The 26348-nt window shown below is 45.8% G+C and overlaps 1 protein-coding gene across 2 annotated transcripts in view; it reads left to right on the top strand.

Annotated features, from left to right (window-relative positions):
• The window catches only part of SYN3 (synapsin III), a 333478-nt gene that overhangs the window by 59707 nt on the left and 247423 nt on the right, over positions 1-26348 (top strand). The window contains exons 1-3 of one of the 2 annotated variants that reach the window (XM_044281211.1): positions 11903-12298; positions 13616-14024; positions 25816-25873. In XM_044281211.1, the coding sequence (XP_044137146.1) occupies positions 13702-14024; positions 25816-25873 (381 nt within the window). In that variant the 5' untranslated portion in view covers positions 11903-12298; positions 13616-13701. Of the gene's footprint in view, positions 1-11902; positions 12299-13615; positions 14025-25815; positions 25874-26348 lie in introns of those variants that run through there. The other variant, XM_044281210.1, reaches the window with a different exon arrangement.

Below are 26348 nucleotides of genomic sequence, written 5' to 3'. Positions count from 1 at the left end.
ATCTGTCCAGGAACATTGTCCCATGTACATGTTATATTATAAATAGTTGCTGTCTAACAAGTGGTCATGTTTGGAAATGTAATTGGAGCTGGGGCCCCCAACCTGAGTGCTGCCTAGTGGCCCTGTAATAACTAATCTCTTTGGGAATCATTCCCCGAGCCTATACTTACTACATATTTCATATTTGAATCTGCCTCAGGGACAAGGAGCACACTCCAGTCTCCAGTGTAACCAGCAGATGGATATAAACCAGTTTTATAAAATTAGGTCAAATGGAAAAAAGATCAGAATTCAGGAGGAGTTATTTTTTTTATTCTTTACTTGTAAATCCCACATGGCATATTTAAAATCCTTTCTCCAAGACATACCAGGCAACACTAGATAGCTCCCAAGCCTAGAAACAAAGATTGCTGCTATGAGGGCGCCACCTGTGGGCTGAACAGGGAAGTGGATATTTTTCAGAAAAAAAAAATCCTATTATGCAAGGATTACAGAAAATGTCATACAACTTATGTTTTTCCTGGGCTTATGCACAGATATGAGTAAGAGCCAAAACCCATAGTAACTAATCAGACATTAGTCATGGATGACTTAAAACAATCTCTCCACTCCATTTGTACTATTTGTACATGACTAGAGTCATCATCCTTTGTATAAGTTCAGAATTGGTGAAGGGTTTTCAGGGTTAGGAATGTGGGGCCTAAGCTTGCATCTGCTTCAGGATGGCGCCGTCTACACAGAGTGCATTAAAGGGGTGGTCTGCTTTGGACTATACCTTTTTGTTAGAAGGGTCTCCTGATGATACGCTGATCATAGGATGTCCTCTGTGGGAAAAATGGTTGGGAGAACCTGGCAGCAAGTGTTCAACTTCCATGCAGCACCACCACAGGTGAAATGAAGAACTGCACCGTGCTCACTGAAATTAGCTGTCTAGGTAATGTATTGGAATTCTGGGTCCTCCATGCGAAAGCCACTCTTTGTAGACACTCACTGTTCTGGGTAATACATGATGATCCTGAATGAGGTAACCTCCTACATTAATATAGAGTTTAACATAAGGGAATTTAAAAGTAGGTTTTTCTAAACAGCTGATGGTTTGTTGCAGCGTAACAGTACAGGTAAGGGCTATCATGTAAGGTATTCGGTAACGGTTCCCCTTCAAAAAAACGGTTGCAGCCGGTATTGGTTAAACAGAAGATTCTTAGTTTTCGTATATAAATGCGTATGGTTTCACAGTCAAGGCACAGAAACGTTTTGGGTGCAGTTCATTCTAGGTGGCGCTTTATGCTTATTAGTTACTATTCACCCCTGGTGATGGAATGGTGCTACAAACAAGTGAGAATTACTTTGAGCAAGTCACTGTAGACTTCACAAAGACCTCAGAACTGTGTTATCTTCACACAGGTTGGCCAGACGTCCGGTTTTAAGTCGGACATCCGGTTTTCTGGCTCCCTGTCCTCCATCTGGCGCAGGGCCTGGACAGACACAGAATTGTCCGCCTTTAATGTGGCATCACTCTCAGACAGCAGCATTGTGAACTGCAGAAACAAATTGACTGACTGAGGCTTCTCTCACCCCCAGTCAGTACCTAGAGCCAGCTGACATGACTCTCTGTGACAGACTGAGGGGGAGAGAAGCACTTCTCTCGGTCCGCAGCTCACTTGACGGTCTTCAGGTTCTTTTTCTTCCCCGGTAGCGGCGGACCTGGCTTAGGGCCATTGTGGCCTACAATGTCTGGCTTGTTAGGGGAAAGCAAGTGGCCACTCTACTTTCACACCAATCTATAGTAATTAAAGGGTATGTAAAGTACACCAATTTTTGTTTATTATTGAATTTTACTCATTTTTAGCTAAATATATTTTCAACTGGCCTTTATTAAAAATATTGAGCCATTCTGTCACAAAGGGTTAATTGTTTTTCTAACTGTGCGACTGGTACTTTCACTTTGTGCCTCTAATAACCCTTATTTCTAAACTACTTTATCATAGACACCTATTTAAGCCACATTCTTATCAGTAAGATAAGAGCTGAGCTATAATGAGTGTTTATAATGTCAGAGATAAGGAGCCCGTCAGCTCCCCAAATGACGGAAAAGACAGAAAATCTACAGGCAGCCAGTAGAGCATGTCAGCTCTGTACACAAAAAAAGGAGTCCATATTTTTAATAAAGACCAATTGAAAAAAAGAAGATCTTAGCTCAAACTAAGTACAATGCAATAATTAAAAAAAATTGCCCCCAAAGGTGTACATAGCTTTTAACCACCTCCCGACCGCCTAACGCGCTGATGCATCCGGGAGGTGGTTGATTTACTCCTCCTGGACGCATCGGCGCGTCATCTCGCGATACCCGAGATTTCCTGTGAACGCGCGCACGCAGGCGCGCGCGCTCACAGGAACAGAAGGTAAGCGAGTGGATCTCCAGCCTGCCAGCGGCGATCGCTCGCTGGCAGGCTGGAGATGTGATTTTTTTTAACCCCTAACAGGTATATTAGATGCTGTTTTGATAACAGCGTCTAATATACCTACTACCTGGTCCTCTGGTGGTCCCTTTTGTTAGGATCGACCACCAGAGGACACAGGTAGGTCAGTAAAGTCGCACCAAACACCACACTACACTACACCCCCCCGTCACTTATTAACCCCTTTTAAACCCCTGATCACCCCATATAAACTCCCTGATCACCCCCCCTGTCATTGATCACCCCCCTGTCATTGATCACCCCCCTGTCATTGATCACCCCCCTGTCAGGCTCCGTTCAGACGTCCGTATGATTTTTACGGATCCACAGATACATGGATCGGATCCGCAAAACACCAAAACACATACGGACGTCTGAATGGAGCCTTACAGGGGGGTGATCAATGACAGGCGGGTGATCACCCATATAGATTCCCTGATCACCCCCTGTCATTGATCACCCCCCTGTCATTGATCACCCCCCTGTAAGGCTCCATTCAGACGTCCGTATGATTTTTACGGATCCATGGATACATGGATCGGATCCGCAAAACACATGCGGACGTCTGAATGGAGCCTTACAGGGGGGTGATCAATGACAGGCGGGTGATCACCCATATAGATTCCCTGATCACCCCCTGTCATTGATCACCCCCCTGTAAGGCTCCATTCAGACGTCCGTATGATTTTTACGGATCCATGGATCGGATCCGCAAAACACATGCGGACGTCTGAATGGAGCCTTACAGGGGGGTGATCATCCCATATACACTCCCTGATCACCCCCTGTCATTGATCACCCCCCTGTAAGGCTCCATTCAGACGTCCGCATGTGTTTTGCGGATCCGATCCATGTATCCATGGATCCGTAAAAATCATACGGACGTCTGAATGGAGCCTTACAGGGGGGTGATCAATGACAGGGGGGTGATCACCCATATACACTCCCTGATCACCCCCTGTCATTGATCACCTCCCTGTAAGGCTCCATTCAGACGTCCGCATGTGTTTTGCGGATCCGATCCATGTATCCATGTATCCGTAAAAATCATACGGACGTCTGAATGGAGCCTTACAGGGGGGTGATCAATGACAGGGGGGTGATCACCCATATACACTCCCTGATCACCCCCTGTCATTGATCACCCCCCTGTAAGGCTCCATTCAGACGTCCGCATGTGTTTTGCGGATCCGATCCATGTATCCATGGATCCGATCTATGCATCCATGGATCCGTAAAAATCATACGGACGTCTGAATGGAGCCTTACCAGGGGGGTGATCAATGACAGGGGGGTGATCAGGGAGTCTATATGGGTGATCACCCCCCTGTCATTGATCACCCCCCCTGTAAGGCTCCATTCAGACATTTTTTTGGCCCAAGTTAGCGGAAATATATATTTTTTGGGTTTGTTTTTTCTTACAAAGTCTCATATTCCACTAACTTGTGTCAAAAAATAAAATCTCACATGAACTCACCATATTCCAGACTTCTTCTCACGCTTTAGGGCCCCTCAAATGCCAGGGCAGTATAAATACCCCACATGTGACCCCATTTCGGAAAGAAGACACCCCAAGGTATTCCGTGAGGGGCATATTGAGTCCATGAAAGATTGAAATTTTTGTCCTAAGTTAGCGGAAAGTGAGACTTTGTGAGAAAAAAAAACCAAAAAAAATAAATCAATTACCGCTAACTTATGCAAAAAAAAAAATAAATTTGATGAACTCGCCAGGCCCCTCATTGAATACCTTGGGGTGTCTTCTTTCCAAAGTGGGGTATTTATACTGCCCTGGCTTTTTAGGGGCCCGAAAGTGTGAGAAGAAGTCTGGGATCCAAATGTCTAAAAATGCCCTCCTAAAAGGAATTTGGGCACCTTTGCGCATCTAGGCTGCAAAAAAGTGTCACACATCTGGTATCGCCGTACTCAGGAGAAGTTGGGGAATGTGTTTTGGGGTGTCATTTTACATATACCCATGCTGGGTGAGAGAAATATCTTGGTCAAATGCCAACTTTGTATAAAAAAATTGGAAAAGTTGTCTTTTGCCAAGATATTTCTCTCATCCAGCATGGGTATATGTAAAATGACACCCCAAAACACATTCCCCAACTTCTCCTGAGTACGGCGATACCAGATGTGTGACACTTTTTTGCAGCCAAGGTGGGCAAAGGGGCGCATATTCCAAAGTGCACCTTTCGGATTTCGCAGGCCATTTTTTACACATTTTGATTGCAAAGTACTTCTCACACATTTGGGCCCCTAAATTGCCAGGGCAGTATAACTACCCAAACCATTTTTTTTTTTTTGCCCAAACATATTTTTTTTTATCAAAGACATGTAGAACTATAAATTTAGCGAAAAATGTATATATGGATGTCGTTTTTTTTGCAAAATTTTACAGCTGAAAGTGAAAAATGTCATTTTTTTGCAAAAAAATCATTACATTTTGATTAATAACAAAAAATGTCAGCAGCAATGAAATACCACCAAATGAAAGCTCTATTAGTGAGAAGAAAAGGAGGTAAAATTCATTTGGGTGGTAAGTTGCATGACCGAGCGATAAACGGTGAAAGTAGTGTAGTGCCGAAGTGTAAAAAGTGCTCTGGTCATGAAGGGGGTTTCAGCTAGCGGGGCTGAAGTGGTTAAAGATGCTGTGCAGATGTATGGTATATCAATAGGGTATGCCATAAATCTTCAATAAGTGCAGGTCCCACCAAGTCACAGTGTCCTGCCATGAACAGCGAACAAGCTGCATTTACATGGTGCCATTGCATGCCTGTTTAACATACATACCATATTTACTACTCTTTCCCACTGAGCACTGTAACAGTGTGTCACAGTAGGCAGGTAGTTAACACTCAGCAACTGTACTAGTATAGAGCTGTGCTCGGCTCTCACTTTTGGGATCGGAGAAGTCATATGTATCCCCAAAATGGCACCAATGGGTTTTCTGAACTGGGGCAAGCCTATTAAGATGTACTATTCTCTTTAAAATGTGGTCGTCAGGAAATAGTTAGTTACAATGTGTCAGGAAGCGTTGTGAGACTGCAGATTAGAACAGGGGAAGGATTTGTGGCAGGGGATTGCATGGACAGATGTAATGTAAGAAACCTGTGTGAGCAGAACAGGCTCTGGAAGAATGTTTACATTTACAAACAGCAAGCAGAGGTCTTAAAATGGTGAAGAATCGAAACACAAAGCATATCAATATATTACATAGCTGCAGAACCGTTCATTATGCACTAATTAAGCTTAATGAGCCCGGCTACTTCCCTTTCCTAATGGCGATAAACCATTATACCCAGTCCAGTCTCGCTATGGTAATGGCCGGGTCTTCTGCAGATCTCAGTCCCTCCTCAGCACGTTATTACTCTTTGCCTCTGATGATGCCAAGAGGTTTTCTCTTTGCCACAAATAGTCCGGGCTCAGCGACTCCGCGTGTCAGTGGGGATTGTGGAAACTGAGAATAGAGAAATGTAACATCCGCACTCAGCAGCGCAGGACTCAGTGTAACCCACATACTGTTCACTGTCATGGGAAATTAGTGATGGAGGGGAGCTATTCCTATACTGGTAATATCCAACTCAGGACTGCAGACCGCTACCTCAGAGTGACGGCATCGAGTACCCTAGTGTCAGAGGCCCTGTAGTGGGGAGACACTGACTGCAAGACAAACTGTATGGAGCGTTCCTTACAGAACAGGAAGCACCTAAGATTATAGAATTCCTGTATATAGGGGAAGTATTATAGCAGTTATATTCTTGTACATAGGGGGCAGTATTATAGCAGTTATGTTCTTGTACATACAGTAGGGGGCTGTATTATAGTAGTTATATTCTTGTACATAGGAGGCAGTATTATTGTAGTTATATTCTTGTACATAGGAGGCAGTATTATAGCAGTTATGTTCTTGTACATAGGAGGCAGTATTATAGTAATGATATTCTTGTACATAGGAGGCAGTATTATTGTAGTTATATTCCTGTACATACAGTAGGGGGCAGTATTATAGTAGTTATATTCTTGTACATAGGAGGCAGTATTATAGTAGTTATATTCTTGTACATACAGTAGGGGGCTGTATTGTAGTAGTTTTATTCTTGTACATAGGAGGCAATTTTTATTGTAAAAAACAAAACAAATACAATTAAATGAAACAAAATGTATCCATCAGTTCAAAACAGAAATCACATTCAGAGCTCATACAATGATTTATCTATTGTGGAAAACACAATAAAACAATTAACCTGTTGAAGAAGGGGAAAAAAATATTATATATATATATATATATATATATATATATATATAATGCTAACTGAAAAATGGGATAATCATTTTTAATCCAGATATACAATTCTCCATAACTTCCTGTTTTTATGGTTCCTCTTAATCTCTAATGATTTTACCCACCTGAGCTCAGACATTATTTAGCTGACTGCGGTCATATGTTGGAAAGTCTCGCTGTGCACGGACACCCGAGTTCTTGCATGCCAATGATAATACTGAATGGTTGTTATTATGAGGTACATTGTTCCCCTGTCGATATTACCATTAGTAGATGGAACACCATAGATAATCTCAGGATACAGCATTTCTGGAACTGCAACCTTGAGATCTTTAAGTTGTCAGACACTTCCCTCCATATTTTTCTCTCTCCCCAGCAGTCCATTATGAACTGTTCCATCGTCTCCTCTTGTGGAGATCCCAGGGTACACTTCCTATCTGACTGAGTCAAGTATTTTAGGTTACCTCTATCAAAGAGCCTCCCATGTAGTGACAACCAGGCAATGTCATACAGTTTAGCGGGGAGTCGTTTCCCATTGAAGAACCTAAGACTTTCCTGCATTGTGGTGGTCGGACAATCCCTCAGAGTGAGTGGAGAGCAAAAGAAATTCCTGCATATCTTAATGTACAGTTTTTCCTTGTCTTACTCCCTGTGAAAGACTTCTTTGGCCTCCACTTTCTGACACACTTCAGGGCATAGTACTGGGGGAGGTAGTCCTGCGTCCATCTCTTCCTCTTGAGACTCCCGCCTGGTACCCAAGATTCTGTAAAAGGCAATATACAGTCCCTGACACTGTTCACCCACAGGATTATTATTTGAGTCCAAGTCACCAAAATTAACTTTTAGAAACATGGAGTCAAAGAACACCCTTGGATTTATCATATCCAGCCCATCCTCTCTCCTTCAACCTGTTCTCCCATAACATATGGTGGAGGCTTTCGCAAATTGTGGCAGATCAAACTCTGGAACAGAAATCAGTTTCCAAAAAGCTTGACCAGAGACTCTGAGGCCTTCGAGTAGCTTCTGGTGGCTGCTGACAACATCTGCACCTCATGAGGTTCAGATATCACCACAGTAACATCACCAGCGTAGGCAACAACATTCAGAGGCAAGAAGTGGGGGACCGGCACCCCTGAAAATGACACTCTTGCAGTGACCTCAGGAATGGGTCTAAGGCAGACACATACAGCAGTGGACTCAGTAGGCAATCCTGTCACACCCCTGCCTCAACCCTGAACATGTCACCCTGCCAACCATTGACAGCCTCTGTATACAAAGTTTTAGCCAATCAATAAATTGTCCCGAAATACCGTACTTTGACAAAGTGGCCCATAGATACTCATGGTCTACTCTGCCAAAGACTTTAGCCTGGTCAAGACCAACAATATAGCTCCCACCCTGAAGAGCTTTATATCTCTCAAACATCTCCCTTATCGAGATGACTGCTCCAGAGATATTCCGCCCTTTAAACGGTGCCAAACTGACAGCCTGCCAACAGTGCCTGGGAAAAACAGACTATCCTAGAAAACGGAATTATTGCCAGAATCTTCCTGTCGACATTCAAGAGGGCAATCAGCCTCCATTTCTTGATGTCACTAGGCTCCTAACCTTTAGACAGCAGTATTAACACGGACACCAGTCATGGATGGAGGCATCAGGTGATTTTCTAGACAATTTTTGTACACGTCCACGAGGATTGGAGCCAAGTGGTCTCTGAATTTCTTATAAAATTCTGCTGTTATACTATCTGGACCTGGTGCCTTCTTCAGATATAATTAATCAATAACCACTTTAACCTCCTCCACCGTCAATTCTGCTGTTAAAGGAGAAAAGTTCAAATCATTAGTATCTGGGCCTGGAGTTGCCTCCAAGAATTGAGTCATCTTCTCTTTATCCAAAACCTTCTTCGGAAATAAGTCAGTATAGTAAGATCTCACCACCCCCAGGTTACCCTCCCGAGATTCCTGCAAAACACCGTGAGAGACAGTGAGACCTGTGACCACTTTGTTTACCACACGCTCCTAGCAGTTCTCAAAGGGATCAGGTGACCCTAAGGATCCATAATCCCGTTCAAGAACCATGGAGGTGTATCTGCTGTAGTCATACTGCCTTATCTCAGATTTCAGTCGGTCAATCTTTTCTTGGTCCCCCCATCTGCCGAATACAGTGACTCCAATTATTTCTGCAGATTGAGATACTGGCTATACTTACTCTTCCCTCTTTTGACTGACAGTCACTTTAAGAGGGATCTGATCTCATCCTTGACGTCCTCCCACCAGTCAGCCATGTTTTCATAAAAATCCACCCTCTCTAGCTGATCTTCAAGAAGGGAATGGATGCAGCTCTGGACATAAGGATCATCCAAGAGACTTGAGTTGAGTTTCCATAAGCCTCTGCCCACATCAGGGCACTTGGTGGCTCCCAAACAGAAATATGAGGCCAGGTGGTCAGAATAAGGGACAACTTTTTCCCTTCTCTAACTAATATTTTCAGAAGGACTCACCAGAGCTAAGTCTATCCGACTGCTTCTGCCAGCACAAGAATAGGTAAACTTTGGCTTTCTACCACCACACACAAACACATCGAACAGGCCAGCCTGAAGAATCATCCTGTTCAGGACCTTAGAGTCTCTAGTAAGGGGTCTGCCAGTAGGTCTGTCACTGGGTGTCATAACAGCATTAAAATCCCCCGCCATAACCACAGGAACAGATGTGAACAGGTATGGCTTTACCTAATTAAAAAGGTCGGTCCTTTCAGTCACTGTCTGCGAACCATAGATATTGATGAGCCGGAGCCTTCTACCTTGGATAGTAACCTCCAGGACTAGACATCTTCCCATCGAAACCTTCGTTAATCTATGTATGGTCACATCCCTGGTGTTAAACAGTATGAAGACCCCAGCATATGGTTCCACAGCCAGTGACCAAAAGGAAGGACCGGACCGCCATTCTCTCTCTGCCTCTCGTACAAGACCCAAAGTATTTAGATGGGTCTTCAGCAAGAAGAAAACATCAGCATCCAAATACTTCAGATGTTTATACACAGCATGCCTTGTTCTGCTTACTTTCATGCTATTCACATTACAGTACTTGAGATGACTTTAAAGGTAAAAATCAGCCATTAAAGTAAAACAAAGTACAAGAAACAGAGAGACTGACCCCATCATCATAAATCAGAGTCTGAGCACTCCCGCTGACCACCACCAGTTTCCATGTCTGAATCGTACTGTCTCTCAACTTGAATGGGTCTCTTTTTAGAGGGAGGATCATAATTTGGGTCCCCATCATACGCTTTAACTTTTTCTCCATTTCTGCCTTTGCGTCTGACTCAGACAAGACACTGAACCTATTGGCGGTTATTGTCCCATCTGGTCTACTGTCCACTTTCACCTTGGTTTTTGGACAGTTGTCCACTCTCCCTCAGGCTTATGGCTGGACTTATCTTTATTTTAGGCCTCATGCACACGACCGTTAGGTTATATTTTTTGGGCGGACCACGGAACAGAGAAACGGATGCGGACAGCACATGGAGTGCTGTCCGCATCTTTTGCGGCCCCATTGAAGTGAATGGTCCGCATCCGAAACTGCGGCTCGGATGCGGACCAAAACAACGGCAGTCTGCATGAGGCCTTAGACTGCTTAGCCTCTCCGGTGGTGGACACTGGAGCAGAAGAAGAGGCAGCCTCTGAGTATACAGCCTGTGTGACCACCTCCATATTCCCCTCAATAATTTCTGACTAGGGTTGGGTTTGTACTGGATCACTGTGTGGTATGTCCTGTTGAAGCTCTGGCCCTGTCGGCAATGACCCTGATATCAACGCAACCTCTTCTAACCTCCGGCACTCCAGCTGTGGTAAAACTACGACTCCCAAAATGCACACTTGCTTGGCTGTTCTCAGAACTCCACAGAAATGAAGAGAGCATGCTGGGAGTCGTAGTTTCACCACAGCTGCAGTGCCGGAGGTTAGCCATCACTGATCTAGGCTGACCCGCATAGAAACATTCACTCTTCTCCTGAGTCCTGACCAATGAAGAAAGAATTGGGCAGATGTTGTGTAATATTTTGGTGCTGATGAATCTTCACCAAAACCCTCCACCCCCCCAGTCCAGATACCGTCTTCATCCCTGGTCTTGGGAAGTTCTGACATAAGGTCACAATGTCTCCTCAGCCAAACTACAATATCCTAGTGGTGAACCGACTCATTCCAGAAGATGATGGTCACATTAATGGTATCTGGCTTAAAGATGGGGATAAACTGAACTTTTTCCGACCCTCTTCTTCTCCGAATATGGTGAAGCTAGCCCAGAAGCGGTCCAAGTCAGACATGAGCTTAAAACTGGTGTCATAGACCTGCCTGTCCGGGAAGTTTATCACAGCCAGGATGTTGGATGGCAGGAAACCCATTTGCTTAGATAGCAGCTCTCTGATGATGTACCTCCTATTGGGCAGTTCTTCCTTGGCACCTCTATGCCTGAACCTGACCAAGTTCCTCCTCTTAAAAGCCTGGCCGGAATAACTGGTGTTTGGTCTAAATGATGGTGAGCCACGGCTCCAGGCATTCCTAGAGGAGGTATGACCAGGTCCATTATCCTGATGTCCTTGTGGGACCTGTGTAGACTGCTGGCCTCCTGTAGTAGGGGGTTCTGGTGTTGTCTGTGTAACTAATAGGGGAAACTCCTGTGCATCAGCCTGTACTGCCCCCTCCCCACCGTCAGTGTCACCAGCATTCACAGAGGGAACCACAGACTGGCCTGATTCTCCAGATGATCCCAGATCCCACACAAACTGTGGTGCACTCTCCACTGACACAGCATTATCACACAGATGATCAGCAGTATCATCGCACACTGAATCCTCAGCAGAACCCTGAGGGCCCGGCTCAATAATAGAAGTCTGATGTTCTGCTGCACTGCTACCTTCTGGTAGGAGTCCACAGTGTATCTGCATAGTGCTGCCCCCCGATGCTTGTGGTGACTGCACTGCTACTACAGGGTTACCTTCTGGTAGATGTACACTGTCCTGCTGCAGAGTGCTGGATGCTGGGACTTGTAGTGCTGTGCTAAGAACTTCTGCAGGTGCTTGCTGGTGCTGGATGCTTGCTTCCCCTCTGTACAGACTTCCTTTTATAAAGGAAAAACTTGCTGGCTGTGGTAATTTTGAATCAAAGCGCTGCTGGTTCCTGTAAGTTTCTCCAACTGGTCCCAGTTGTTCTAAGGCAGAGTCCATCTCCCTTACAGTATCAGCGAGCTGTATGGCCAGGTTGCGGTCAGGGTTTGCTGCCTTCAGCTTGTACATGCAGTCAATCTGTTTCTGAAGCTGCAGTTTCTCTTTCTTCAGAGCCTCCATTCTCCTTACCAGTGCTGGGATCTTATCAGCTGGGCAGAGCTCAGGTGCACGCTCTTCCCCTCTAGCAGACTGTCCATTGCTGGGTATTGCAGGCTGTGGACTCACAGGATGGCCTCTCACAGGTGTAGTTGTTGCTCCGCTTGTTTCCAGCCCAAGCCCCTGCACTGCTGGTGAAGAAACTTGTGACTTTGGACTTGCTGCAGTGACTGCGGTGGGTGGACAATCTCCATATTGGGGACCGGCTCCCAGGTTTTTCCCAGTGGCTACACCTTGAAACCTTCCTGCTTTTCCATATTTGGTCTCCACCACACTTTTTGCAACTTTTTTACTGCTGCTGTTCCCAGATCTTGTATGGTCACTCTGTATCAGGACATTTTGTTAAATGTTTTGCTGTATGGTCTGTCTCTGCAGAGAAGTTCTTCTCTGTCTGCATGGAGGAGGGGTGGGTTGCAATGGAGTCTGCTTCACCTCCTGCAAACTCTGCTGGCCTCTTGCGTCTGAGTTTTTCTGCACTGTGGTTTTGCTGTCACTTTCCTTCAGGACGCTGCACATTCCATTCACACTGGTAGGTGGATTCATTACACTCTTACTTACTGCTTCTTTCTTCTCTGCTGTTACTTTCTTCCCATCCTGGCTTCTTGCTGCACTGGAACTGCTGACACCATGACTGGGACTGCTGACAACATGACCGCTGACATTCTGCACATTCATCTTCTTCAAAATAACTTTGGGATTTTCATCCACAGATTGTCTATGAATTGTTTCCCAGACTAGGCCTTGGAGCCTGGGCCTTGCCTGAGGAGCATCCCTGCCCAGTGTGTCCCCTCCCTGGGCTTGCTCCAGACATCAGGAGTAGAGATGAGCGAACTTCTGTTTTAAGTTCGGCGTCTAAAGTTCGGGTTTGGATTAGCGGAGAATCCCGATCTGGAACCGGATATGGATTCCGACTTCCGTTGTGGTCCGTGGTAGCGGAATCAATAATGGCCGATTATTGATTCCGCTACCACGGACCACAACGGAAGTCGGAATCCATATCCGGTTCCAGATCGGGATTCTCCGCTAATCCAAACCCGAACTTTAGACGCCGAACTTAAAACAGAAGTTCGCTCATCTCTAATCAGGAGAGCTACTGACACACATCCTCACAGCTAGGAGGCATTATTATAGTAGTTATATTCTTGTACATAGGGGGCAGTATTATAGTAGTTTTATTCTTGTACATAGGAGGCAGTATTATAGTAGTTTTATTCTTGTACATAGGGGGCAGTTTTATAGTGGTTATATTCTTGTACATAGGGGGCAGTATTATAATGGTTAGATTCTTGTACATAGGAGGCAGTATTATAGTAGTTTTATTCTTGTACATTTGGGCAGTATTATAGTAGTAATAAAAATATTTTTGTACATAGGAGTACTGTTAAAGCAGTTGTTTTCTTGTACATAGGGGCAGAATTATGGCAGCTGTATTTTTAAGCATATGTGGGAAAGGATTATAGTAGTTAATCATAATTCATTTTCTTTTTGTTAGATTAAAAGGACAAAGATCCTACAAAAACAAGACAAGGCACCCAAAACAGTCCACAGGTCACTAACTTCCTGCACTGAGACGCAGCCATGAATTTCCTCCGCAGACGTCTCTCCGACAGCAGCTTTGTGGCTAACCTGCCCAATGGCTATATGATGGACCTTCAACGACCAGACAATTCCACCAGCTCCCCAGTATCTCCAGCACTGGAGAGGAAGCAACAACCACCACAGCAAGTCCCAGCATCCTCCACATCTACATCTGGAACCAGTCTCTTCAGCTCTATATCGAATGCAGTAAAATCGACCTCTCAAGCTGCTGCAGGGCTTGTGGAACACACAGGACCTCCTGCCCCTCCTGTGGTCCTGAAACCCAAGATTCTTTTGGTCATTGATGATGCACATACAGATTGGTAGGTGAATGTATGCTTAAAGCACTAAGAGGGGGAAAGTACGCATCCATAGCTCAAGTAAAGTCAGAGTCCTACATTTATTACGTGAGTGCACCTAGGTTTCTCTAATTATGGCAAAATGTGATGCAATTTGGCACATCTAGGTTTAAAATAACTATTTGTGGTTTCTACCACTTGGTCACTACCATTGTGCAGCCCACTCAAAGATCTCTTATGACAATGTTATCACATATGCAGGGGCGGACTGGCCATAGACCTTATAGGGAAATTTCCCAGTGGGCTGATGCCCAGGGGGGCACCTAAGCCTTCCTTTGGGGCCACTTTTACTTTAAGATCCCAGTCCGCCCCTTAATATATGGTATGCTCAGGGGCAGATTAAGTGCATGATGGGCCCGGGGCTGTCTACCCAACTCGGCCCCCCCCCCCCCCCCCTCTATTTTAGTTAAAAAAAATCTGTATGAAGAGGCTGCGGTGCTTCGTGAGCACCACAGTCTCTTCCTAGGCCACATTACATCACATTCTTCGTTCACATGGTCTTGGTGCAGCTCTGTCCCATCCGAGTGATTGGGTCTGAGCTGCAATACCAAGCGCAGTGCTATCAAATGGACAGCAATGTGCTATGTAAGGAGCAAAGAGGCTGCGGCACTCGCTGGAACATCGCGGTCTCCTCCAACAGCTGATTGGCGGGGGTGCCAGGAGTCGGACCCCCACCATCTCATAACTCTCTGAGTACAGATGTCATAGATGTTACCTGCAGTCCTATGTAACACCCCACATAACACAGTGAATTATGGTGTTATGTGGGCTGTTACATAGGACTGCATGGAACATCTACTATGTTATCTGCATACAGAAAGTTATCACTGTTATCTGGGCTGTTACAGTACATAGGGCTGCAGGTGACAAATTAAAATTTTGGTTGATAAATGTAAAATACATATGATTATGATAAAATAAAAAAAAGACTTGGAGGAGAAGATGAGATCAGGTCACAGTAGTGAGCCAACTCTACATAGAGGAGAATACAGCACCACATTCCTCTTACATCCAGGGACATCTCCTGTCATGTAGACCTTCTTTTTCCTCTTCTCCTCCGTTTGACTCAGAACGCCATGACAAATTCTTTCAGCCGCATCTCGTCTCTACAGAGTTTGTTACACAGAAACGTTAGATTTGTCATGATTGGGGACTGTCATTTATCATACTGGAAGTAGAACTAGCTTAGTTGCCCATAGCAACCAATCAGATTCCACCTTTTATTTTACAAAAGAGCTGTCAAAAAGGAAAGGTGGAATCTGTTGCAATGGGCTACTAAGCCAGTTATACTTTACACCAGTTTGATAAATTGTCGCAAAGGTCCCTATAGTGTCTACAGCAATTATAATGTCCCCTAGAGTGCCCCTAGTAATAATAACACCCTATATTGTGCTCCAGGTAATTCCTGTATAGTGTCCCCTAATAGCAACTCCCCCACACTGCCCCCATATAGTAATTTCCCACACACTGCCCCCATATAGTAAATTCCTACACACTGCCCCCATATAGTAAATTCCCCCACACTGCCCCATATAGTAATTTCCCCCACACTGCCCCATATAGTAATTTCCCCCACACTGCCCCATATAGTAATTTCCCCCACACTGCCCCATATAGTAATTTCCCCCACACTGCCCCCATATAGTAATTTCCCCCACACTGCCCCCATATAGTAATTTCCCCCACACTGCCCCCATATAGTAATTTCCCCCACACTGCCCCCATATAGTAATTTCCCCCACACTGCCCCCATATAGTAATTTCCCCCACACTGCCCCCATATAGTAATTTCCCCCACACTGCCCCCATATAGTAATTTCCCCCACACTGCCCCCATATAGTAATTTCCCCCACACTGCCCCATATAGTAATTTCCCCCACACTGCCCCCATATAGTAATTCCCCCACACTGCCCCCATATAGTAATTTCCCCCACACTGCCCCCATATAGTAATTTCCCCCACACTGCCCCCATATAGTAATTTCCCCCACACTGCCCCCATATAGTAATTTCCCCCACACTGCCCCCATATAGTAATTTCCCCCACACTGCCCCCATATAGTAATTTCCCCCACACTGCCCCCATATAGTAATTTCCCCCACACTGCCCCCATATAGTAATTTCCCCCACACTGCCCCATATAGTAATTTCCCCCCCACACTGCCCCCATATAGTAATTTCCCCCCCCACACTGCCCCCATATAGTAATTTCCCCCCCCCCACACTGCCCCCATATAGTAATTTCCCCCCCCCCACACTGCCCCCATATAGTAATTTCCCCCCCCCACACTGCCCCCATATAGTAATTTCCCCCCCCACACTGCCCCCATATAGTAATTTCCCCCCCCCACACTGCCCCCATATAGTAATTTCCCCCACACTGCCCCCATATAGTAATTTCCCCCACACTGCCCCCATATAGTAATTTCCCCCACACTGCCCCCATATAGTAATTTCCCCCACACTGCCCCCATATAGTAATTTCCCCCACACTGCCCCCATATAGTAATTTCCCCCACACTGCCCCCATATAGTAATTTCCCCCACACTGCCCCCATATAGTAATTTCCCCCACACTGCCCCCATATAGTAATTTTTCCCCCCACACTGCCCCCATATAGTAATTTTTCCCCCCACACTGCCCCCATATAGCAATTTCCCCCCCCCCACTGCACCATATAGTAATTTCCCCTACACTGCCCCCATATAATAATGTGCCCCACACTGCCCTCCCATGAAGTAATTTGCCCCCACACTGCCCCCTATGAAGTAATCTGCCCCCATGTAATCTGACCTCACACTGCCCGCCCTGAAGAGATTTGCCCCATGCCCTCCTCTTCCCCTCGAAGTTGGCACACACAGAATAGTTTTTTTATTTTTATTAAGTAAAAGCCAATACTTACCTGGGCCCAAGATGGTGAGGCAGGCCGCAGGCGCGCAATCTTCATTGTCCTGCATCCTGACACAGGCACGCAATGATGTCATCACGCACGCCTGCTCTGGGATTATACTACCACATAGGCTTCAGGCCTACTAGGCGGTGATCGGCAGGGGGGCAGGGAACTATGCGCTCCCGTGCCCCACCGCAGTATGTGGGCATTCGGGTCAGCGTTGGGCCCCCCAGCGATGCCGGGCCTGGGGCTGCCGACCTGAACGCCCCTATGTTATTCCGTCACTGGGTATGATTATCTGTTCACTGTATAACAGTCTCAACTGTACAACACTTTTTTTTATGTAGGCACTGTTCAGTAAGCACTGTGTATTCACCTTATGACAACTATTATCTAGTGATTACACTATATGGCAGTATTTGGTGGGTACTATATGGCATTGTTATGTGTTAACTGTATGGTACTATTATTTAGGCTATCCATGGTAAAATTAATTGGTCACTATATGAGACTGTTATATAGTAATAATAGTTAATATTAATCTTTATATAGCTCACAGTGCATGCTCGTCTGAAAGAGGCCTAATTGGCTTATTTGCGTTAATAAAACAATTTTGTAATTACAGATTGTGACACTAGATGTCGCCATTGTACTGATTAGTATTTGGAGAGGGGCATGTCTCTCTGCATTGAGGAAAATTTAATGAAACATAAAAGGGTATTACAGTTAAATAACGTTATCTCCTATCCACAGTTCTGGAGAGGGCCCTTGGCTATCTCTGGAACTCCCATAAAAATAAATGGAGCGGCCGTGAGCATGCTCAACCAGCAGTTCTGTTGATTTCGGGGAGCACTATTAGGCATGGTGCCCTCGTGATCGGTAGGGATCTCAGCCGTAGGACCCCACCACCACCACCAATCTAAGGGCTTATGCACACGACTGTTGTTGGCCGGTGCCCGTATTGTGTCCCGCAAACGGCGGATCCACAATATACTGGTACCGGCCGTTTGTGCATGGCATCACTTAAATGGATCTGCAATCCGGAAGGTACAGTGCGGAATGGAGGTACGGAAGCCCATGGAAGCACTATGGAGTGCTTCTGCAGGTTATCTCTCTGTGCCTTGGCACTGCAAAAAAAATAGAGCTTGTTTTTTGTGGTGCAGGCGGATCATGGGCCCATTAAAGTTACATCCGTCTCTGCCCATGCATTGGAGATCTCAATTTGCAGTCCCTAATGCATGGAACGGGCAGCACATGTTCATGAGCCCTAAAGGTTCCATATCCTGTGCATAACTTTTTATACTGTATAACTGGAATACCCCTTTAGGGCTCTTTCACACTTGCGCTTTTGTTTTCCGGCATAGAGTTCCGTCGTCGGGGCTCTATGCCGGAAAAATCCTGATCAGGATTATCCCCATCCATTCTGAATGGAGAGAAATCCATTCAGGATGCATCAGGATGTCTTCAGTTCAGGACCGGAACGTTTTTTGGCCGGAGAAAATACCGCAGCATGCTGCGCTTTTTGCTCCGGTCAAAAATCCTGAACACTTGCCACATCGACGGATCCGGAATAATAGCCCATTGAAATGTATTATTCCGGATCCGTCCTAACATCTTCAGTTGTTACAACGCAACGACGGATCCGGAAGTTGCGTCTGCGCCTGCGCCAGGAAGTAGGAAGGGGTTGGCTGGCGCGAAAAGAGACTGATCAGGAAATCCTGAAGCCAACATCAACGTTTTTTTTCCGGATCGGAAACAAAACGTTGATGTTGGCTTCAGGATTTCCGGATCAGTATTTTACCAAAAAAGCCGGAAAGATGCATCCGGAAAGAAAACATTATGCGTTCTTACACGTTTTTCTGGATCCGGCGTGTAATTCCGGCAAATGGAGTACACGATGGATCCGGACAACGCAAGTGTGAAAGAGCAATTATGTGATAATGACTTGTGCACGAAAGTACTACCCCTGAATACTTTGGTCACAGCTTCTAATCCTCTTGCCAATACTTATAGTAGTGGCCTTAGTGCCGGACTATAGTGCCAGCTTCACAAGTTCCCATAGTGTCAGTCTTATAGTAATGAATAGATGCCAACCTTAGAGTAGTTATCTCTTCCTTTTTCAGTCCTCCATGCCTCTTCCTCCTCCAGTATCAGCTGCAAGGCTGTTGCCCCCCTGCGGTTGGGAAATGGCACCACCTGGAGTGAGGTGTAAATCGGCACAAGGAACTCTGGGTTTACACCAGTGACAGTGTACGGTATGCGCTCAGTGTACACACCAGATGCGTACTTGCCAACTTTAGTGAAAAGGATGAGTGAAATTCCAAAGATGGAGGCAAAAATTTCAGATTTTCAAATTTTATTCCTTGTGCTCCATCCATTTATATACGTGATGCCCCTATACTGTGGAATTTGGATCACAGATAGTGAATTTAACCCCTTTTAGCACACCCCAAAATGAATACATACCACACAGCAGACCTACTAAACGAATACAGACCAGGTACCAGACACTAGACCAGAACCTCATGTATACAAACCTCAGGCCAGTACCTCACCTATAAGGTCCCCAGACCAGACCCCCCCGTTTATAGGTCCCTGACCACAGACCTCTTATTTACAGACCCAAGACCAGACCCCGAACTTTCCCTTTATAAAAGTATACAGATAGACCCCCCCCCCCCACCCCCCGTTTACAGATACTGGACCAGACCCTTCCTATTTACAGACCCAAGACCAGACCCCCAAGCTTGCCTTTATAAAAGTATACAGGCCCCAGACCAGACCCTTCGTCCCTCTTTACAGTTTCCAGACTGGACCCAAGACCAGACCCCAAGCTTGCCTTTATAAAAGTATACGGGCCCCAGACCAGACCCTTCGTCTCTCTTTACAGTTTCCAGACCAGACCCCAAGCTTGCCTTTATAAAAGTATACAGGCCCCAGACCAGACCCTTCGTCCCTCTTTACAGTTTCCAGACCAGACCCCTCCTGTTTACGGACCCAAGACCAGACCCCAAGCTTGCCTTTATAAAAGTATACTGGCCCCAGACCAGACCCTTCGTCCCTCTTTATACGGTAGTTTCCAAACCAGACCCCTCCTGTTTGCGGACCCAAGACCAAACCCCAAGCTTGCCTTCATAAAAGTATACATGCCCCAGACCAAACCCTTCATCCCTCTACAGTTTCCAGACCAGACCCCTCCTGTTTACAGACCCAAGACCAGACCCCAAGCTTGCCTTTATAAAAATATACAGGCCCCAGACCAGACCTTTCGTCCCTCTTTATAGTTTCCAGACCAGACCCCTCCTGTTTACGGACCCAAGACCAGACCCCAAGCTTGCCTTCATAAAAGTATACAGGCCCCAGACCAGACCCTTCATCCCTCTTTACAGTTTCCAGACCAGACCCCTCCTGTTTACGACCCAAAACCAGACCCCAAGCTTGCCTTTATAATAGTATACAGACCCAAGACCCGACCCCAAGCTTCCCATTTATAAAAGTATTCAGGCTTCAGACCAGGCGTTTGGCTACTCTCTTCTCCCCATTCTTGCTCTTCCCTCAGCTCTCAGACACTGGGTGGCATCAGGGTGTTGTCTGTGGTTTTGGATGAAAGTGCAGGAATAGGGGAGAGGTGATGATGTTGATCACCAGGGAGATTTGCCTGCTCATTCTTGGAAAACTGGCAAATATGACCAAACAGTTAAGAAGAAAGCCTCTGCTCTACTGTGTATTGGACTCTATGTTTGATAGTGACCCTCTGCTTCATAAGAAACTGCAACTGCTGTCCTGTCCCTCCCACATGCTTTATACTGCACCACTGCTTGTCCAGATTCCCGAGTCCCCTATTAGTTAGTGTCTGCAGTGCTTTGCCATAACTAGCTTCTGTGTCCTGTGGACCACTCTTGCAAGGCAACTGCTGGAAATGTGACTCCCCACAGTCCTGCAGGTTCACATCAGCTAAATAAGATCCCTGTAAACCCCCAATAGAGGAAATTGCTGATTAAGCAATTTCTCAATATAGGCATCATTATGGTGCCACATTGGAATTTAGGTGAGATTCCTTTATCTTCGATGGTGTTGAAGATGAGGTCTAGGCCCCTGGTGAGAGGAGCTGCTGAACATTTTCCCATCTTGGCTCGGCATCTCCCAGCAGGCAGTGTGCCTCCTGGCTGCCGTCATTATCTGCACACAATACCCGCATACAGTAGAGCCTTGTCCCCCCGGATCCTTCAGGCCGTGATGGCGGGGGATGCTAGCAGTGGTTGACACATTTCACAGCTCTGGGTCATTATATTACAGCAGACACTGTCCGGACGTGTCGTATCTCTGGATTAATCCTACAAACAGTCCCGGGGATGTGAGTGGACATGATCTACATGCACAGCAGGGTCTATGCTAAGAGAAGAAGTGATGGAATCCCCGGCCAAAATAAATCAGGGCACAAAAGAAAAGAATCCTACTTATTCCCATGGGAGATTTTTCCTGATCCATTCTGAAGAAAAGCTAGGAATCCTATTCATGGGGATTTATTGATTTAACGCATTATATATGCAAATTCAAGAGAGAACAATAAAGGCGCAAATGTACTAAATCTATGTGCGCTAGAACCCCAATTCCCTGACAGTTATTCTGAGACTTGTAGTTCCCCAAAAGATCTTAAATCTACAAGCAGATTCCTAAGGCAGCTTTGGATGTGGCCGGAATATGACATGGCTTTCTATCCTAGTAAGCATAGGCTACGCCATCGCCTACTGATCATGGGGGTCCGGCAGCCCCTTCAGAGCGAGGCATCGGCCCATCTGCTGTGCAGGGCACTGCAACAAAACATATTGTCTGAATTGGTAGGGGTCTCAGAGGGCAAACTACACCAATCCGAATGTTTTGACATATCCTGCTATATGCCACACCATTGTATGATGGGAGTACCCCTTTAATATAAGTTAGAATTATTCTCAACATTTTTTAATATCTATGCATGTTGTCAATGAATAGAGACCTCTAGAAGCTGAAAACCCATGCAGCCCCAATACTTCTCACAGCCGTTTGCTACAGGTATATCCAGTCTAGACAATGCTCTGTGACTCTAGCACTGATACATTGTAACAAACTACCAGGTCAGGACAGAGATTTGTGCTGCCTATGTGTTGTCTAGACTGGATACAATTGTAATAAACTCTCTGTTCCACTTTAAAGGGCATCTGTCAGCAGTTTTGTTCCTATGACACTGGCGGACCTGTTACATGTGCACTTGGCAGCTGAAGGCATCTGTGTTGGTTCCATGTTCATATGTGTCCTGCATTGCTGAGAAAGATGATGTATTAATATACGCAAATGATCCTCTAGGAGCAACGGGGGCGTTGACGTTACACCTAGAGGCTCCAATTTCTCTGCAACTGCCAAGTCCTCTGCACTTAGATTGACAGGGCCAGGTGTGATGACATTTACGCTGCCTGGTCCTGTCCATCAAAATGCAGAGGACGTCGCAGCTGCAGAGAATGCTGTGCATTTAGGAGTAATGGTAACGCCCCCGTTGCTCCTAGAGGTTTATTGGCATTTAATAAAACTTAATTTATCTCAGCAATGTGGGCAGATATGAAGATGGGACCAACACAGATGTCTTCAGCTGCCAAGCGCACATACAACATGTCAGCCAGTTTTATAGGTACAAATCTGCTGACAGATGTCCTTTAATTATGCTGAAGATAGGGTAATAATAAGTCTGTAATATACTTGACTTGGTGCCCCCAGAAGTTCTTACAACCCTGCAGAACCCTCCTAACCAGGTAAGGCTACTTTCACACTAGCGTTCGGCTGTCCGCTCGTGAGCTCCGTTTGAAGGGGCTCACGAGCGGACCCGAACGCTTCCGTCCAGCCCTGATGCAGTCTGAATGGATGCGGATCCGCTCAGACTGCATCAGTCTGGCGGCGTTCAGCCTCCGCTCCGCTCGCCTCCGCACGGACAGGCGGACAGCTGAACGCTGCTTGCAGCGTTCGGGTGTCCGCCTGGCCGTGCGGAGGCGTGCGGATCCGTCCAGACTTACAATGTAAGTCAATGGGGACGGATCCGTTTGAAGATGCCACAATATGGCTCAATCTTCAAGCGGATCCGTCCCCCATTGACTTTACATTGAAAGTCTGGACGGATCCGTCCGAGGCTATTTTCACACTTAGCTTTTTTTTGCTAATATAATGCAGACGGATCCGTTCTGAACGGAGCCTCCGTCTGCATTATTATGATCGGATCCGTTCAGAACGGATCCGATCGAACGCTAGTGTGAAAGTAGCCTAAAGATACACCTAATTTTGGGTTGTTGTAGTGTCATTGGTGACATCATTTGACTGCAGCATCTGATCTCTGCACTCCATTGTGTCCACCACAGCATGCTGAAATCGACACGACATGATGTCACTGTAGACAAGTAAACTAATATTATGTTGAAAAGTGAAACAACATGATTATTTGGCCACTAGGTGGGGCTGCGACATTAATCATGTTTCATGTTTTCCCTGTAAGAACTGTACAAATACACAATATTTTTTTCAATAGCCTAAGAAATTAAGCAGAACATTTTAGTCACTGCAGCATTTCACTTGCTTAAAGTGATCCCAAGAAGATCTATCCCCGCAGAAGCCAAAGTCCAGATCTCGGCAGTGCTGGGTGTTTTGCCAGGAACATGTGAATGCGTTCTTTTACAAAACATTTAAGAATCTCTTGTATGATTCTACTTTTCCCTCAAGGGTTTGTGAGACCTGAGTCTATGAGTATTTTTCTCGTCCAAGATCTTCTGTTTCAAATACGTTCGACTGATTACTCACCGCACCAACAGAGTGGCCATTGTCCGGTGTCAGAAAGTGTCAGTTATGGTATGTGTGGCCCCCTAGTGGCTTTAAAGACCAAGAACCTGAAAACAACAATTCAAACAGCAAACAGCTCTGCGTGTAAAAACCAGTATTAGATAAAACCGATTTACTGCTAAGGCTATAAAAGTCTCTCAAGTGAAGCCGTAAGAGGGGCTGAGCTCCCGCAAGACGGCACGGCCACCACACAGTGGACAATAGGATAGGTCATCAATATGTAAAAGGTGGATGTGATGGATATCACCCCTCGTGCCCGCTTGACGTCAACTATGTCGAGCTCACGAGACGCGGTATGGTCCCTGGTTACCATGATGTAACGTTACGCCCTCCTGGAGGAGCATGTAAGGTCAGCTTGGTACAGTTTACACAGACACCTCCTGTCCACGCGGGCACAGAGAGGCAACAAGCTGAGAGAGCCTTTTCACTGCCGGCATGAAACGGCGCTTTCTCAGCCCGGGAAATCTGCCACCAGCTTCTTGTCTGGTAAAAACCCGGTCCGCTAACGTGATTATATAGGGTGAGAAACCAACCCGCGGTAGCTTATAACTAGGCCGAAACACGGACGTGGGGATTCATGATCGAGATACAAGACAGCACAAGATTAAATTATATATTTAATCGCCTTAAGGGCTCACTAGATAACACAATATACACTAAGAATATATACAGTGGTCTGAGGTTACAAATACAGGTAATATGGTACAAACAGGATAACACAGAGTACAAGTCAGTTACCGGGTAGATGAATGTTCCTTTGGGTTATGGTTAGTATTCACATGGAGGGCAGTGATGTCAGCTGGTTGCAGGTCCCTCTAAACACATGGCACGATGTGACCCTTCTTCAGAGAAAAGACACGTCCTCTTGCTGGCACAAGCCTTTTAACCTGTAGCTGATCCCTCCCCTCCCGGCCTGTGGGAGGGGTCCAACCCCCCCCCCCCCCCCCCCTCTGCTGGGCTGGCAGAAAATGACCCACAAGGGTTCATAGCTCCAGGCCAGAAGGTCACAGGGAGATGGCTCTGGGACCAACAGATCCACCTGGGTTCCGGCTACAAGTAGAGTCCAAACATGGTTATTTGGTTCTCCTGGCATCCCACCACCAAACTAAGATCATGGGCATGTTCATCGTGGCCAAATATGTATCTAGTTTGCGCCTGTGATGGCCGGGCGATTCATAATTCCTTATAAATCGCTGGTTCCATGCTGTCTGCTAGATTTGATTGAACTGGGAGATGGCTTAGACCCCCTGCAGGGAGGTTTTCCTGTAGGATCCATGCTGTCTGAATGGGGTGTGAAATTGTAAACCAAGGTGGCCTGCAAGAAGTTCCCTGCCATATTGCTGGGGCTTTCAAGCAGGGCCGTCTTGTGGAGTTCACTACAGCTATCGGACAGCTGATGGCTGGTGTGAGAACTTATTTTGCATGTACATTGACCAAGGTGAAATAAATGAAAATCTTGGTGCCATTCAACGAGAATCCATATTCCTGACAGTGGACAGACTCTTATCCTATTGAGATGCTGTAGACTGACCTGAAAAAGGCTGTGCACGCAGGGTGAAATATTGAGGAACTAAAACACAATTGGAGGGAGGAATGGTCCAACATTTTTCCTGAACAATGTACAAATTTGTAGTTAAAGAAAATGTCAAGGGGATAAACTGGATATTAAATTCAAGGGTTTACTTACTTTTTCTCCTTGCACTGGATGTTTGGCACATCCTCTTATTTAGTGCTAGTTTAGTCAGATTATGCTTGGCTGTAATTGTGACTTCGATATCAGACCACATTTATTAGCTATCAATGCAGATATCCAGGTGACTGCAAAGGGTTCACTTTTTTCTTTCAATTGTAGACACCATTGTTTGAATCATGGATTACTTTGTGTTTCTTTAAATGTGGACACTTACATCAAACTCCCATTCTGTCTATATGAGCTGATGCCAAGCAGCATGACTCAAACAGGACGATGAAACCATTGTAATATTGAGCTGTCATTTCCTTCCCCTGCAGGGCCAAGTATTTCAGAGGGAAGAAGGTGAACATGGAATATGAAATTCGGGTGGAGCAGGTAGGTGTCATTTAGATCACATAACAGCTGCACAACCAGTTGCTGCCTCATTGAGGGGTGCCTTGTGTCTCTGTTATATCGCCAGAAATACATAATAAGGGTGTACACAGAAACCATAGGTCCCCAAAGCAAACCTTAGATTGGGCTTAACCTTCCCACCGAGAGCTCTGCCAAGTGTACAACGCCTTTGTTAGTAGGAAATCTCAATTTTTCTGGCTCAGTGACTCAGTTCTTGCTGCCTGCAGCCCCCACTAGGGGGAGCTCACTGCATATAGATTTATACCATTTCTCTAGAACCCAATGGGAAGTGAGTAAATGTGTCCCTCTAACGGTGGCTGCAGGTATTTGCTATGACATCAGGCACTTTGATGGGTGCAATTAGAATTCACAAAATCGGCATTTGAAGGGCATTACCAATGTGTAAGGCCTCTTGCACACGAACGTGTGCTGCCCGTGCCCGTGCTGTGGATCACAA

This window comes from Bufo gargarizans, chromosome 2 (genome assembly GCF_014858855.1).
Source record: "Bufo gargarizans isolate SCDJY-AF-19 chromosome 2, ASM1485885v1, whole genome shotgun sequence".
NCBI lineage: Eukaryota > Metazoa > Chordata > Amphibia > Anura > Bufonidae > Bufo > Bufo gargarizans.
This window is presented reverse-complemented; position numbering and strand designations above follow the sequence as displayed.